Raw genomic sequence first — 15,883 nt, 5'->3', positions numbered from 1 at the left:
GCAGTCATATGAATATTGCTTGCTGCTTCTATCAGTTTCTTTGTTGACCTGATATAATTCACTTTTTTGAAATCGTTTTCTTTTTTTTAAAACTCAGGGAACAGCACTGCAGCCTGGCAGTTCACATACTGATATCAGACTGAAATGACGGTTCTGAATCATAAAACATGTCATCAACTTTACACCAAGCCACCAATAACCTTTGTACCATCTGCCAACCCTCCCTTTATTTGTCACTGTAAGGCTTACCTGATTGTGTTTCCAATGACAGAGAAGGGAGCCCCCGCTCTGCAAGCCGCAATTGCTTCATCTCTACACCTCCTGGCAACCTCCACTAACTTTTTACCACATTCATCCACATTGCCCACCAAAAATGTTTCTGAGGTGTCTCCATGGTAGCCATTGTAGTAAACCTAAACACAGGCAGAAATGTACAAATATGTCCTTGTTTAAAAATCTATTCTCCTACAGTCTACCTTGCATTCCTTTATATATTTAGTAAATTCATGTGTTTCACCCTTCCAGAATTATTAAGTTTACAGAAACACGAAACAGACACACAATGATATTACAAAAGTTTAAATAAATACATGACTAGCATGGCTCTTTCAGCACTATGATTATCAATATTCTTTAACAGTTTGAGTCCTCATTTTATTTCTGAGGCAAAATTATATATGCAAAAATAGTGACCAAAGACATTGACCCATAATTACTGCAATAGGTTTAGAGAATTCAGAAGTATTTCACACAGTGGAAGGTTTCTTAAAGTATCATAAAGATACTTATCTTTTATTTACCAGTCCCACACTTGGAAGTGATAGATAATGACAAGAAGAAATAAGATAGATGTGTCAGTGTTATAACAGACAGAAGAAGAATTCAGTTCCAAGAACTGAAGTGGCTCAATATCGGAATGAAATAAGTTATAGAAAAATCCTGTCTGGAAGTGAAATCTTAATCAAATATTCCAGATAGCAGAATGTTAACAGAAAACACTATACATGGATTTTTAAAGAATCAGAATATAACAAAACAGGTTTAAGAATAAAATGACAGAAAATAGCATTTTATCTGTCTTCAATGACTCAGAAGGCCCTGCAGGATCTTGAAAGACACCATATTCATTATAAAAATCAATAATCACCAAACACTGTAATAAATACAGAAGGTAGAGGAGACTGGTTGAATATTGATCCTTTGATATAGCATGGAATTTGCTATTTTGCATAAATTTGTCCTATGTAATTATTTTTCACATTTGTCTTTCTCATGAAGTAGAATGCAGGAACTGTAATAAAAAAGATGTTTATCTAAGCTTTCTGTTTTAATATGCAATTAATCTGTATACTCGTCTTCAATAAAAATACTCTTGTATGCTCTGTAAGGGAGGCAGGAGAAGTCTTTATCTTCACTTTTCAAGTCAGGAAACAGAGGCACAGACAAGTGACTTGTCTAAGGTTAGTGGCAGAAAACAAGAGGCAGATCCAGGTCAATATGATGGATTCTTGGCTTCTAATCCAGTGTTTTTTCTACTATATCAAGTCACCTTGCAATACAACAGTGTTTTATATATTTATTCTCATTTGTAATCCAAGAGAGTACAAATTTTTACTTTATACACAAGAATATAACATTTATTAATAAAGAGCAATTATTAAGACAAAATTGTAACGCTGTTTCTATAGTTGCTATTTAAGTAAAAATGTATTTAAAAAATCATTATTTGCCTTTTCATATTACTTTTCACTAGTCTGAAAATGACTACTTGAAAGATTCAATATATATGGAAATAATACTTTTGAAAGTCTGTGGCAGTTATCTATAATTATTGGTTTTATCCACAAACTATTCTTGTTTTATACTTCATTTATTTAATTCTTCATTTATTAATAATTTAATAACATTTAAGATGTTTATTGAGCAACTATTATGGGATATCACATCATCTTTTTTTTTTAAACATTCAACTTTCAAGGGGAAGTCTATTTTCTTGTGATATATACTAGACGTAAACAATTATAAAATGTAATGAGTATTTTCTGATAAGTAATGAAGCCTTTCATTTAATAAAATATTTCATAAGAAATATAATTTCAGTTACTGACCTGCATGCTTCCTTGGTCCCTTCACATTGCTCTGTGCACGTGTTTAGATGTGTCCAACTCTTTGCAACCCCATGGACTGGAGCCCGCCAGGCTCCTCTGTCCATGGAATTTCCCAGGCAAGAATACTGGAGTGGGCTGTCATTCCCTTCTCCAGGGGATCTTCCTGACCCAGGGATCGAACCCACATCTCTTGTGTCTCCTGCACTGGCAGGCAGATTCTTTACCACTGTGCCATGTGAAAAGTCCTCACATTTTGAGACACTCGAAAACATTTCACTTTGATCATTTGAATGTTAAAAATGAAATTGTTTACTGAAAGTCTTCAGGAAACTTAGGAAAGGCAGAGACTATTCTCTTTGGGCACATTGGAAACAGGTGGGAAGGGCATGCTGATTTCATTGAAAGCAGCAATATTTTATTAGGGATGATTAGGTAAGATAATAAATGGATAGCCTCTAAGTCAGGTTTAATCTAAAAGAAAAGTGCATAATGAAAAATACTTTATTTCATGTATACTTTATAAAATACCTCCTTCTACATATTCTGAGCTGGAGAGAGAGCAGCAATATATGTGGAGCAAATGTTCAAGTATTCTAAGTAACTAGGACAAAATGATATAGAGAGTATCCACCATAAACGAATTTTTGGCTATATACTAAGACAAATTGCTATGAAGAGAAAAGACTGAATTAATTTAAACAACTAAAAAGCAGACTGAACTAAACCACTGGATGCCAACCTCTACCACATTCCCACTCCCATCCACGTTTCATGACCTGGATATGAAATCATATTCCTAAGAATACTTTCTCACTAATAGAGAAAATACTCCTTGAATGCTGTCTGTCTCAACTAGTTCTCAGCAGATGTTTACTTTATATTTATTTATTTATTTGAAATATACTTATTAATCATCAGATGTATAGAATTTATGTACAATCTTCATTATCCTAAGGTACCGTTACATAATTTTTTAGTAAAACAAACTGTCAAAGCACAAATAACCTAAGTCTGAGAACTGTGAAAGGCTAAGGAAATTAGAAAAGGTTAGAGCTTGTACAGTTTGAAGTTCCTGTGTTAAATTACCTGGGGCTTTATTTGAAAGAAAGGCTGTTAACCATTTGGTGAAAACTTAAGTTCAAGAAAGAAAAGCACTCTGCGTGTACGCTTGGAGTTCAAGGCTGTCTATACCAGAAATGGAACACAACGTTACCTTCAGGGATTTTAATAAATCTAAGGAACACTGCTAGCAAAAGAGTTTCTGTCCAAATAGACTGACACACACAGGCCAATGTAGCCCCTAATGACAGAGTAAGATAATGACAGGCCCCACTCAAAATCAGCAGGAAGAGGAAGATCAATCTTGGCAGAGTGAAGGAAAAATGCTGGCTTTCTTCGCCTTAGCTCATCTCATATATATCTAGCTTCAGCAGCTGCCCAGTGCTGTAGGGCTCTGCATTAACTACACAGTGGATCAATAACAATTACACCTTCTCAAAAACATGACACATAGCAGGATTGGGTTGACATTTCACTTAGGCCAACATTGATCTCAGTGCATCTGATTCCAGCCCTAAATTCAAGTCAGGCCTGGGTTTACTTGGAATAAACACAGCGTTAAAGACAAAAAAGGAAACCAGCTGCTTGCGTCTGGGTCTAGAAGTAAACAGCACTTCCATCGGCGCAGTTCACGTTTTCAATCCACTCTTCTTCCTGTTGCTACCAGCAATTCTGAAGTTGATCAAAGACTGTTTTTTATATGATTTACTTACCGTGACATCAATGTTGATAATATCTCCATCCTGAAGAGGTCGACTGAAACATAAACAGAAAAAAAAAATGGTGATAGATCCCAATAAAAGGAATATAAAAATAAATACCTAATGACTGCAATCAGAAGCCCAATGAATAGTGACGATAATTCAGAGTGGAGAAGGATTGAGTGGAATAACTGTATCTAATCTTTATATTAGTCATATCATTTTTACTAGAAATACATAATATGAACATGTAGCATCACTGTTTAAAAATCTACTTATTCTCAACAAAATATACTTATTATTACCTTAATTTCGCAAAGAGCCAAAACAATAGTGGATGGTAAAAGAAATATTTAATGTACAACCACTTTTTCAGATTACATATTGCTTTAACAAACATTAAATGGTGGTGTTATGTCCATTTAGAAACAAAATACTTCAAAATTGTTGCTTTATCATAATCGGTTTCAAAAGTTTGCAGGCAGGTTTCAATTAAACTATAGTGTCTTTCAACATACATTACAGATCTTAGTTTCACGTTTCAGTTTCCAAAGGAACAATATGTTATTAAGCAATGAATACCTGTCAGGAATACCATGACAAAGCACGTTGTTTACAGAGGTACAAACAGATTTTGGAAACCCTCCATAGCCTAGAGGTGAGGGGTAGGCATCATGACTGATTATTTCCTGATGAACAAGAGCATCTATCTCTTCAGTTGTCATGTCAACCTGAAATATTAAATAAAGAAACTGTGAAGCGACAGTTGGAGAGATCTCCTGTATTTATTGACTGTGCCTATAGCTACAGCCCTTCCAGATGAGGTTGTACAAATTTACTGTGATAAGCTTGTGATACAACATTTTAATTAATTATGATTAACACCAAAATCCTAAACTGTGCCTTTCTGACAACTGTTTGGGTATATGGTGGTGTTATGGGCTATTAGGAAACGGCCATTTTAAACTCTAAGATCCTTTCAATCATTTGTGAATCATCAAATGACAGGATTCCTTTTTAGCCTGGAGATTTCAAAAACACGTTCTGAGGCAACTCCTTCCTCTTCCTCAATAGGTTAGTGGCCTCGGCTGATCAAGGCATATAAATTGTCAAAAGGATCGTCAGTTGAGGTGACAAACCTTGAAAAGTAGGTCGACCCATGCCTTTTTATCCCAGCAAAACATTACGTGGGTTTTGCAGTGATGGCATGGAGGTTATGGATCATCATCTGAAAAAATTAGTTTGATACATTTTGTAGAGATTCTGGTTCACTGATCTTGATTTCTTTCATACCAAAACAAATCAGTGTGTTTTTAAAAATATTTTTCCCTTACTAGAAGATACCCAAATTGCTCCCAAACTAAAAGAAAACTAAAATCAAGTTTTGTGGGCACATAAACACTGTCTCCATAAACTCATATATTATAAGTAAAAGTCTAAAACAAGATCTTTTATTGAAAATTAACATTCCTTCAACTGTTTTCTTTATGTTATTTTATATTCACATTATGGTTCATTGATAACAAGTCTATCACACAGATGTTATACCAAGTGTTTCATATTTGAGTCTCATTTCCTAAATGCAGCCCACCTTTTGGAAACTATAGGCTGGTATTTTCTTTTATGATCCTTACATAGCAGGATTCAGATTCAGTTTCAGATTATTCTGAAAGACCTAAATCTTATAGTAAGATAGTTGCATACAATTACATTGCTGAATTACCTACAGCTTGGTGTGTCTGGTCTGATCTTTCTTTGCAGAACCAATGCAAGAAAATAGGAGCCAAAGTATGAGGCAAAGCAACTCTTCAGGCACAAGAAATAATGTGGGGAATAAAAGCAGAAATTACAGGCAGGAATAAGAGGGCAGAAGTCAAAGCTGTCTGTCATGGAGCAACTTGGATAGGCTGACTGAGCTCAAGCTATCTTCAGAATTCTGCTACTTAACATTGACTTTGGATTTTAAATTATCTTTTGAATAAACAGAAAATACACAATTCCTGTCCCCTATCCCAAGGTTTTACTTAATTTTTAACAAATTAGATGTGTACAAAAGAAGAGATAAAGGAAATAAGGAAAAGTGGGGAAGGTCTGCTGCCCTTTATGCAAGTCTTGCGAGGCTTCGTGAGACACCACCTTTAAACTCTTCCCGGCCAAGAGGAGGACATGTCGGGCCAGCTGACAAGCCTGGAGAAGCCCTTGAATCTGATCTTCATTCTTAACTTCTATGCTGTCTCCCCAGTCGGGTACAATTCCTGTCGTCACATAGTCTGGCTTCTTTATGTGCTTGAGGAAAAAGGATTGAAAACGAAGATCAGAACCCAGCGCACGACAATGGGATCATTTTTTCGCACACAGCCTCCTGCTTCATGGAGCTCTGCCCTTCCTGCCGGAGCACCGACCTCCGAAGCCAGCACAACAGACCCTCCAGGCTGCCCCCGGTTCCTTCCCCTGCCCTTTTGAACTTAACGTGGCCTGTTAGTGCTGCCTCTGGATGGTCTGTTAACCTTACTGGTGCTTTGAGTCACACTGGACTGAAGGAGACTTCTGGTCAAAACAAACAGGAGTTTTCTTTTCTTCCTCCTCCAACCCTCTTAGAATTGCTATTGATGACAAATAGCACCCAGTTCCCCAACCGCCAAATGGTTAATTAAGAGTGCTTTCATCTCCTCGACACAAAGATAAAATTTATGCAAAGGGTAGCCCACAACACCCTCTCCCAATGAATGTATGTAAAAGGCAGACTGTCAAGTTCATGGATGCCTATCAAATACACACTTCCCCTACATGTTGCAACTGTACCCAAACTAAGAAGGAACTAGAGGACAAAACAAAACAGCTCTTTTGCCTTTTCCTTTCTTTTCCCCCAAGTACATAAAAAATACTTTGCACACTTTCATAATTTGTCAAAAACAAACTCCTTCCTCCTCTGAAACTCAAAATGTTCAACTCTGACCACCCTTGGAGAACCTTCTCCCCCACTAACTTAAATCCATGGGCGGTATTCAGCAAATAAATACTGTCTCACACACAGAGCTCCTTTCAGACCCAGGTTTTGCACAGCTCTTTACCAACTATTTATGGCAACAGCTACATAAGTTTTGTTGAACAGCACCCAGTAAGGCTACACAGACTTTGGGGACAGGAAGCTGAGGGAGATAACACTATTCAATGAACATCACAGCAACTCTGGAAGGGCTAAGGTTAGGGCTCTGTGCTTTGTGAACTGCATCACACAGGATTTAAGGACCTTCACTTATCCCTGTGTTCAGATGGGCCTTTCTGACACAGGTAACATCACCACTTGGGCTGCCACAGCCAAGCGTGGAGTGAGCATCTTCCCTCTGGCTTCGGTACCAGTGCCCACAAAGCACTCCCATCTCCACAGCCCCGCCTCCTCCTGGCTTTGCAATCTGGCCAGGTTACAACCACAGGCAGAAGGGCTGTTGGCTTGTCACTGAAATTCTAAAACAATACATTCACCTCTCTGGAGACTTCTTTTTTGTTTTCTACTAAGGAAATACCAGAAACATACTCTGGGCTCTGGTGGCCTGTCTTGTCAGCCCTTGTCACAAAAATGGGCCACTCACCTTCAGGGAGTATGATATACTTAATGTTGATTTACTACCCTGCAAAAAAAGTCATAGAAAGAGGAAAAGCAGGTGATTTTCGTGGCAAATCTTTATTTCTTTCAGCTATTCTCACTCTTCCTAATTGATCCCCACACCTCCTTTACATTGCATCTGGAAAAATGGATAGATTGTCTTTCACAGAACTATACTCTCTGAAAAAAATCAAGAATGCTTTGAGACAAGATGTTTTATTTAATTTACTCTAAAGGGCAACTGAAAGACAGCATTAATAGTAACACAGAAAATGTAACAGCAAGCTTTAGGAAAAAAACGCCTAGTGTATTGGTTTCAAGGAATCTTTCTTAAATGATTCCAACTGTTGTCAAAAAAATTTTTTTTAAAGTTAAAGAAACTACATACATAGAATCTTATCTTCATGGTAGAAATTTAATATAGAAAATTTCATGATAGAAATTTAAATTCTAAAGAACTAAGCAGTTAGAAGCTCAGTGCCTTATTTTAAAAAGTGAATATTATAGAACTGCAGGATGTTAACACTTCCCAAACCACAGTTTTATATCACAGACTAAGTTTAAAAATTATAATTCAGATGCCTCAGAAATCAAAGGCGCGAAAACACTCCATCGCTTCTGCAGTTAACCTTTATCTTGGCTGGAAAAAGCAACAGATAATAGGCAATGCAGTACCTTCGGGACTGGATGAGCTGAAGAAACTGCAGCCGGCAAAACTATACTGTGGGAAATCTCTCTTTGTCTCCGGAAAAAGAAATTTCTTCTTTGTTGACTGGTTGACTGTGTGTGTAAGTAGATATGATTGAGTGGTGACGAGAAAATCCTATGACAACCTGGGAGCAGAAATAGACGTATGTTAAGCAAAAAAAAAAAAAGTACTTATTGCTACATTTTCAGTTGTTGTGTCGCTGTCCATTAAATCATGATAATAATCCTTTATTGGTTCAAAAACGAAAAAGCTCCAAACAGAAAGGAAAGCAGTGATATTCTGAGTTCTACTACAATAGTAGTACAGCATATTTATTAGCTAATGCTCTGTTTACTTAAATGTTTGACAATGGGAAACTCTATCCTAGTGGGAAACAAACATATAGAAACGTCTGCTGAACACCAGGTCTATCAAAAGAGCAATTTGTGCTGTGGTACCTTAAACGCAGCCGTGGCCAGGATGACCCTAGATTCAGGGCACTGTTTGGGTGGCTTTATATTCTTTAAGGTCGTTTTCCTTTCACGAATCCTGGACAAATTGCCAGCTGCACGTTTTTGCCCTCGATAGGATTACTACTCTGTGTTAAGTTCATGTGCAGCGAGGCATTATACTGAAATTCACTGTAATGAATGCTCAAGTCAGATAAAGACTAAATAGTAAAAATGTAGGGTGCAACCCTGAAAACAAATGAATGTAGGCTCCAAAAGTACCCACAATAGGAATTTAGAAATATCTATCAAAATTTTCAATGCACATATCCTTTGACTCGTCGGCTCATCTCCTAGGACTCTACCATATGTAGTGATGGAAGTGTGACGATGAACTGCAGCACTGTTTGTGGTAGATAAAAATGAGTGATAATCCAAATGTCCATCCGTAGGGGACTGGTTAAATATACTATGGTAAATCTACACAACAGAAGACAGAGAAGTAGAGAGATATTAAAGAGAAAAAGCTAAATCATCTCTGCATATTGATATGGGAAGAGGTCACAATATATTGCTAGGAAATGCTGAGCAGTATGTATGAAAAACTCATTAAGGTAAAAAGAGCTTATGCATTTATATAAGTTTGTATATGCCTGTAAAATTTCTGAAGATTGATATTCATCAGATTCTGGGGCATCTGATTGGGGCTGGGGTGGGAAGGAAGACTTCCTGATCCATTCTATTTTCTCTAAACCAATAGACTTTTAGGAACATTCACTTGCATTATTTTTATAATTAAAACAGTAGTTTAAATCTCCCTTACATGCCATAATTGCATGTCAGGGGCTGGCAAACTACAATCCAAAGGGCAAATCCAGCCTGCTTCCTGTTTTCATAGAGCCAACAACTTGAAAATGATTTTTATGTTTATGAATGGTTGAAAAAAAATCATAAGAAAAATCCCATTTTATAACATGAAATTATGCAAAATTCAAACTTCAGTGCCCATAAATCCATAAATAAAGATTTACTGGAACATAGTTGTACTCATTCACTTATAATTAGTCATGACTGCTTTTGCACAACAGTAGCAGAGTTGAATAGCTGTGACAGAGAACATGTGGTTCACAAAGCCTAACATATTTACTACCTGCCCCTTAGAAAAGAAGTTTGTCAAACTCCTGATCTAGAGAACTGGTTCTCAAAATGTGATACCCAGACCAGCATCTGAGTATCACATGGGGAAAAGATACAAATTCTTGGGCCCCTCCTCAATTTACTGACCTAAATTGTGGGATGAATTCAGCAATCTGTGTTTAACAAACCCTCACCCAGGGTGATTCTCATGCATACTAAAGTTTCAGAATTACTGGCCTAGACTAATGGAAACACAAATTACAGGTGAGTATTGGCCCCAAAACTCAAGATCTCTAAGTGAACTGGAAAAAAGGCACAGATGCAAACAGACTCCAGTGGTCACTGATTCAGTTTCATAGTAGAAAGTTAGTCACTCAGTGATGTCTCACTCTTTTGTGACCCCTTGAACTGCAGCCCACCAGGCTGCTCTGTCCTTGGAGTTCTCTAGGGAAGATTACTGGAATGGGTAGCCATTTCCTTCTCTAGGGGATCTTCCCCACCCAGGGATTGAACCCAGGTCTCCAGTATTGCAGGAAGATTCTTTACCGTCTGAGCCACCAGGGAAGCCTGTCCGTGTCCTAAGTTTCACTCAATTATGTTCTTCCAGAAAGCTGAATATAATATTGTTGAATAAAACTTCCAGAGCTGTTTCAGGTATTGTATTTTAAACAATATTTTGAACAATTCCAAATACCAGCCAAAATACTGCCAGGAATATCACCTTTGTTTGACAGAGGCAGATACATATTCCCTAAAGTTTGTAAAGTACAGTATTTCCCTAAAGACACCACCACCATCCCCAGGGGTGTGAACTGGTCTAAGAGGGGGCAGGGCAGTTTCCTAGTAAAAGCAGATAGCTAGAAATCAGAAGCCTGGACTTTTGTCTCAGCTCTACTACTTCTCAACTGTGTGGGCCTGAGCAAGAATCTTGTTTTCAGTCTCAAGTGAGAATTAATTGGAATAAAGTATGTGAAAGTGCCTTACATTTAGTAGATGCTCAAAAAACAGTAGTTCCTTCAAGAATACTGAAAAAGCAAAATGAGAAAGAAACTATGGGCTTCACTATAGCTTCCAGTACTGAGAACTTAATGGTGGTTCTTCAGCTGCTAAGTGGTGTCTGAGATGACTGTTTGCGACCCCATGAACCAAGCATGCCAGGCTTCCCTGTCCTTCCCTATTCCCAGAATTTGCTCAAATTCATATCCATCGAGTCAGCGATGCCATTCAACCATCTCACCCTCTGCCACCCTCATATCCTTCTGCCCTCAATCATTCCCAGCATTGGGGTCCCCTCCAATGCTCTTCACATCAGGTGGCCAAAGTATTGGAGCTTCAGCTTCACTATCAGTCCTTCCAAAGAATATTCAGGGTTGATTTCCTTTTAGGATGGACTGACTGGATCTCCTTGCTGTTCAAGGGACTCTCAAGAGTCTTCTCCAACACCACAGTTCAAAAGCATCAATTCTTCAGTGCTCAGCTTTCTTTATGGTCCAACTCTTATATCCATTCATGACTACTGGAAAAACCATAGCTTTGACTAGACAGACCTTTGAGAGCAAAATGATGTCTGCTTTTTAATACGCTGTCTAGGTTTGTCATAGCTTTTTCACTGAGAACTTATTATGTATCAATTACTGCACTAGGCCCTTTACATATGTTAGCTCATTGACCTTCATGAGAACCATGCAAGTTGTGATCTGTTATCACTGCGCTCTATAGTCGAAGATGTGGAGGTACACAAAGGTAAATAACTCCCCCCTGAGTGCAAAGCTGAGGGGACACAGGTCAGTTTGCCTTCATAAAGTATAATCCTCTTCCACGCATAAGAAACATGAGCTAACAACACACAAGGAAACACTCTGAAAATGTAAAAGTCATCCGAAAACTATTAAAAGTTACTACTTTTTTTTTTCAAAAAGTGGTGATGGGTTGGCCTAATCCATCGTCTTTCTCAAGCCAAACTCCCTTTGCTGACCAGATACTTGCTGCAGGGAGGTGACTGACAGAGGTCTGGCTGGACAGTCTGTGAACTGTTGTTGTCGTTCAATTGCTCAGTCATGTCCGAATTTTGCGACCCCATGGACTGCAGTATGCCAGGCTTCCCTGTCCTTCACCATCTCCCAGAACTTACTCAGACTCATGTGCATTGAGTCAGTGATGCCATCCAACCATCTCATCCTCTGTCATCCCCTTCTCCTGCTGCCTTCAGTCTTTCCCAGCATCAGGGTCTTTTCCAGTGAGTCAGCTCTTCCCATCAGGTGGCCAAAGTATTGCAGCTTCAGCTTCAGCATCAGTCCTTCTAATGAATATTCAGGGCTGATTTCCTTTAGGATTGACTGGTTGGATTTCCTTACAGTCCAAGGGACTCTCAAGAGTCTTCGCCAACACCACAGTTCAAATGCATTAGTTCTTCAGTACTTAGCCTTCTTTATGGTCCAACTCTCACATCCATACATGACTACTGAAAAAACCATAGTTTGACTATACTGATCTTTGCCAGCAAAGTAATGTCTCTGCTTTTTAATATGCTGTCTAGGTTGGTCATAGCTTTTCTTCCAAGGAGCAAGCATCTTAATTTCATGGCTGCAGTCGCCATCTGCAGTGATTCTGGAGCCCAAGAAAACAAAGTCTGTCACTGTTTCCATTGTTTCCCCATCTATTTGCCATGAAGTGATGGGACCAGATGCCATGATCTTTGTTTTTTGAATGCTGAGCTTTAAGCCATTTTTTTCACTCTCTTCTTTCACTTTCATCACGAGGCTCTTTAGTCTGTGGATACAGAATGGAAAATCTGGATCCCAGCTATCACCAAGGAAAGGCTCAGGTGTAATCAATCCATGATTCTGGGTTCCCTAACTGCATCCCTAGGTAGGACCAAAGTTAAGCTCCCAAATGTTTCCCTTATGAGAAAAGCATGTATTATGATGACTATTAATGATGGTAAGACTAATAAAAATAGTAACAGTGGTAGTGGTGAACACTTCATAGCCAGTTTCTGTAATTAAGCAGAGTGCCGGGTGCTCCACACACATTGAGTCTTGCCAATGCTGTTGGGGAGGGGACAGCTGTTGATGTCACTACTTCATGGTTGAGGAACCAAGACACACCTCTGGCAGCCCCAGCTAGAGTCCTGGAAGTCCCAATCCAGGGCTGGCTCTGCTGCTCCAAGCTGCCTTTCAACAGTGTGTACAGGTTCTAGAAAGTATGTTTTTTCAGGGACTCAATTTCAAGGAAATTTTTTTTAATCATGAAAAAAATAAACATCATGAGACCAGCCAACATTCAGAAAGAATGTATTTTTCATGAAAAGTCTTGGAATTGATCTAACCGGGAGGCATTGCAGTAGTGAGAATAATACAAGCTTTGAAGTCAGACAGATCTTGAGTCACCAAAACTTCTGAGCCCCACTTTCTTTACCACTAAATGGGAACAGTAGTGCTTTCCTCACCACAAGGCTGTTGTGAGGATTGGCAGAAATAACATTATCCTCAAACCATCTTTAAAAAGTAGGCGCTCTATGGGGGAATTCCCTGGTGATCTAGTAGTTAGGATTCTAGGCTTTCACTGTGTGGCCTGGGTTCAACCCCTGGTGGGGGAACTGAAATCCCACAAGCCATACAGTGTGGCCAAAAAAACAAGGAGGTGCTCCATAAATGTTTATGTCTCTTCCTTTCCCCTCTCAACACTCAACATGTTTACCTTAGGCCTCAAAATGTGTTTATTATTTTATTTGACAATTACTTATTGAGCTCCTCCTGGGCTTCCCTGGTGGTTCAGCTGGTAAAGAATCTGCCTATAGTGTGGGAGACCTGGCTTCCATCCCTGGGCTGGCTTCCCTGGAGAAGGGAACGGCTTCCCACTCCAGTATTCTGGCCTGGAGAATACCATGGACTGTATAGTCCATGGGGGTCGCAAAGGGTCAGACACTACTAAGTGACTTTCACTACCGAACTCCTCCTATATGTCCTGCTTTAGACATGAGGTAAACGAAGTGACAAAGTCCCTCTCTGGGTGCTCACATTCCGTGGTGAGACACAGGCAAGACGCAAGCCAACAAATACATTCAATTATATCAGACGGTGATATTCTTGATGAAAAATCGGCCCAAGTGACACAGCACTGGAGCTAGAGATCCTGTTCCTGGACCTGCCAGGAACTAAGTGTGTGACCCTGAGCAGTAACTACAGTGGACACTGGCTGAGAGCTTACTTGTGCCAAGCTCCGTGCTGAGCACTTCACAGACACTACCCACCGCTACAGAAGACTCGAGCTTTCCGGATAGCTCATCGGTTAAGAATCGCCTGCCAATGCAGGAGACGTCAGGGATGCAGTTTGATCTCTAGGTGGACAAGATCCCCTGGAGAAAGAAATGGCAACCCACTCCAGTACTCTCGCTTGGGAAATCCCATGGATAGAGGAGCCTGGTGGGTTACAGTCCATGCGGTCGCCAAAAGGTGAACATGACTGAGCACTGAGCACGCATGAGCAGAAGACACTAAAGGGAGGGAGCTGAGCTTCATAATCCTTGCGGTCTCTTTCAGCTCTGACAGTCGTGCCTTCATTTGGTGGCTTCTGACTTCTGTCATGCTACAATCCCGGCCATGGGATGATATGGAATCTGGTCAATTGTATGATTCATGAAGGTTTTTTTCAATGCAGCTGATAACATTAAAGAGAAAGCACCTTCATCAGTATTATCAAGTAGACAGTCATTACAGGGGGAATCTTTCCTATGTCCTTAAACTCAAGGCATGAAGTCATTAGGCCTCTACTAGGATATCTGAATGAGGCTTTTGAGATATTCATTTCTAAAATGAACAGCGTTGCCAACATACCTGTTCTGCTAAATAATGAGCTCGCTGCCAAAAAAGAGGCAGGCACCCCCCTCACACATACACAAAGGACTTAAACACTGGGAACATAGCCTGAACATATCCAGTCTGTTGACAATTATGGTTTTGCAAAGTACTCAGCAACTCTACTTTCATAAGATATTTTTTATTGGAAGCAAAACCTTTTCTTTCAATCTGATAAAAGATACCCTATAAATGTTGTCACAAAGTAACAGGATAATAAGGTACCATACTGTGTTTATTCCACTAACTATTCATTACAAACCAGAAAAAATACCAATTTAGTGTTTTTACAGGTGAAATGAAGAAATGGTCTTACATCAATATGTGCCTTTAGAAGATAATGGCTCTCCAATTAATGTGGCATAAAAATGGGGGGGGAGATCCCTAACTTTGCTTATCATAGTGTAATTAATAAATAGCAACTGGGCTTCCCTGGTGACTCAGCGGTAAAGAATCCACCTGCCAATGCAGGAGACACAGGTTCAATCCCTGATCCGGGAAGATCCCACATGCCGGGGAGCAACAAAGCCCATGGGGCATGACTACTGAAGCCTGCTTGCCCTAGTGCCTGTGCTCTGCAGCAGGGGAAGCCACCATGATGAAAAGCCCTGGCGCCACCACTAGAGAGTAACCCCCACTCGCCACATCTAGAGAAAAGCCCGCACAGCAACAAAGATACAGCACAGCCATAAATAAATAATTTTAAAAAAGAAACAGCAATTAGCAAATTTTCTAAATGCACAGTGAGCAAAATTAAAATGCTCCTATCCCAATTACATTCAGGGTCACAAACTACATTATCTATTAGAGATTATTCTAGAAAAGGTTTGTTCAATTTCCTATATATTTCCTTTCTTTGTAAAAGCACTGCTTCGTACATCCAAAGTGAATACATATGAGACACATCAGCTATATGTCAATTTTAAAAGATAATTAAATAGAAGAACGGCTAATACAGTTATAAGAAGAACAATACAAGAATAATACAATATTGTAAGAACAATACAATACAAGAAGAACAGATACAGTTATAAGAAGAACTTTTTATAACTATATCTAATTTCCAACTTGCTACTGTCAGTGTTACAGTCAATTTGATGCATGGAGATCCATCATCAGAGGTAGGGTCACCAGGTAGGTTTCCATCAGCCTCAGGACTGGCCCCTTGGTCTTCTGGGAACCATCATTCACCCAAGACACACAGCAAATCCTCTTTTGTTAAGAGTTATTTTCAGGAAAGAAGGGGCACATTGACTAATCTAAAGTTTAGGACACGTTAGT

General features: G+C 39.2%; 1 protein-coding gene across 1 annotated transcript in view; it reads right to left on the bottom strand.

Moving 5' to 3' along the window:
- Positions 1–15,883, bottom strand: part of METAP1D (methionyl aminopeptidase type 1D (mitochondrial)) — a 77,935-nt gene that overhangs the window by 9,685 nt on the left and 52,367 nt on the right. The window contains exons 2-6 of the mRNA XM_010843824.1: positions 8,148–8,305; positions 6,005–6,154; positions 4,451–4,599; positions 3,881–3,923; positions 250–413 (exon numbers count right to left, since the gene is read on the bottom strand). Of these exons, the coding sequence (XP_010842126.1) occupies positions 250–413; positions 3,881–3,923; positions 4,451–4,599; positions 6,005–6,154; positions 8,148–8,305 (664 nt within the window). The remainder of the gene's footprint in view (positions 1–249; positions 414–3,880; positions 3,924–4,450; positions 4,600–6,004; positions 6,155–8,147; positions 8,306–15,883) is intronic.

This window comes from Bison bison, unplaced genomic scaffold, assembly GCF_000754665.1.
Source record: "Bison bison bison isolate TAMUID 2011002044 unplaced genomic scaffold, Bison_UMD1.0 scf7180017864190, whole genome shotgun sequence".
In the NCBI taxonomy this organism is placed as follows: domain Eukaryota; kingdom Metazoa; phylum Chordata; class Mammalia; order Artiodactyla; family Bovidae; genus Bison; species Bison bison.
The sequence above is the reverse complement of the archived record's forward strand: the minus strand, read 5'-3'. Positions and strand labels throughout refer to the sequence as shown.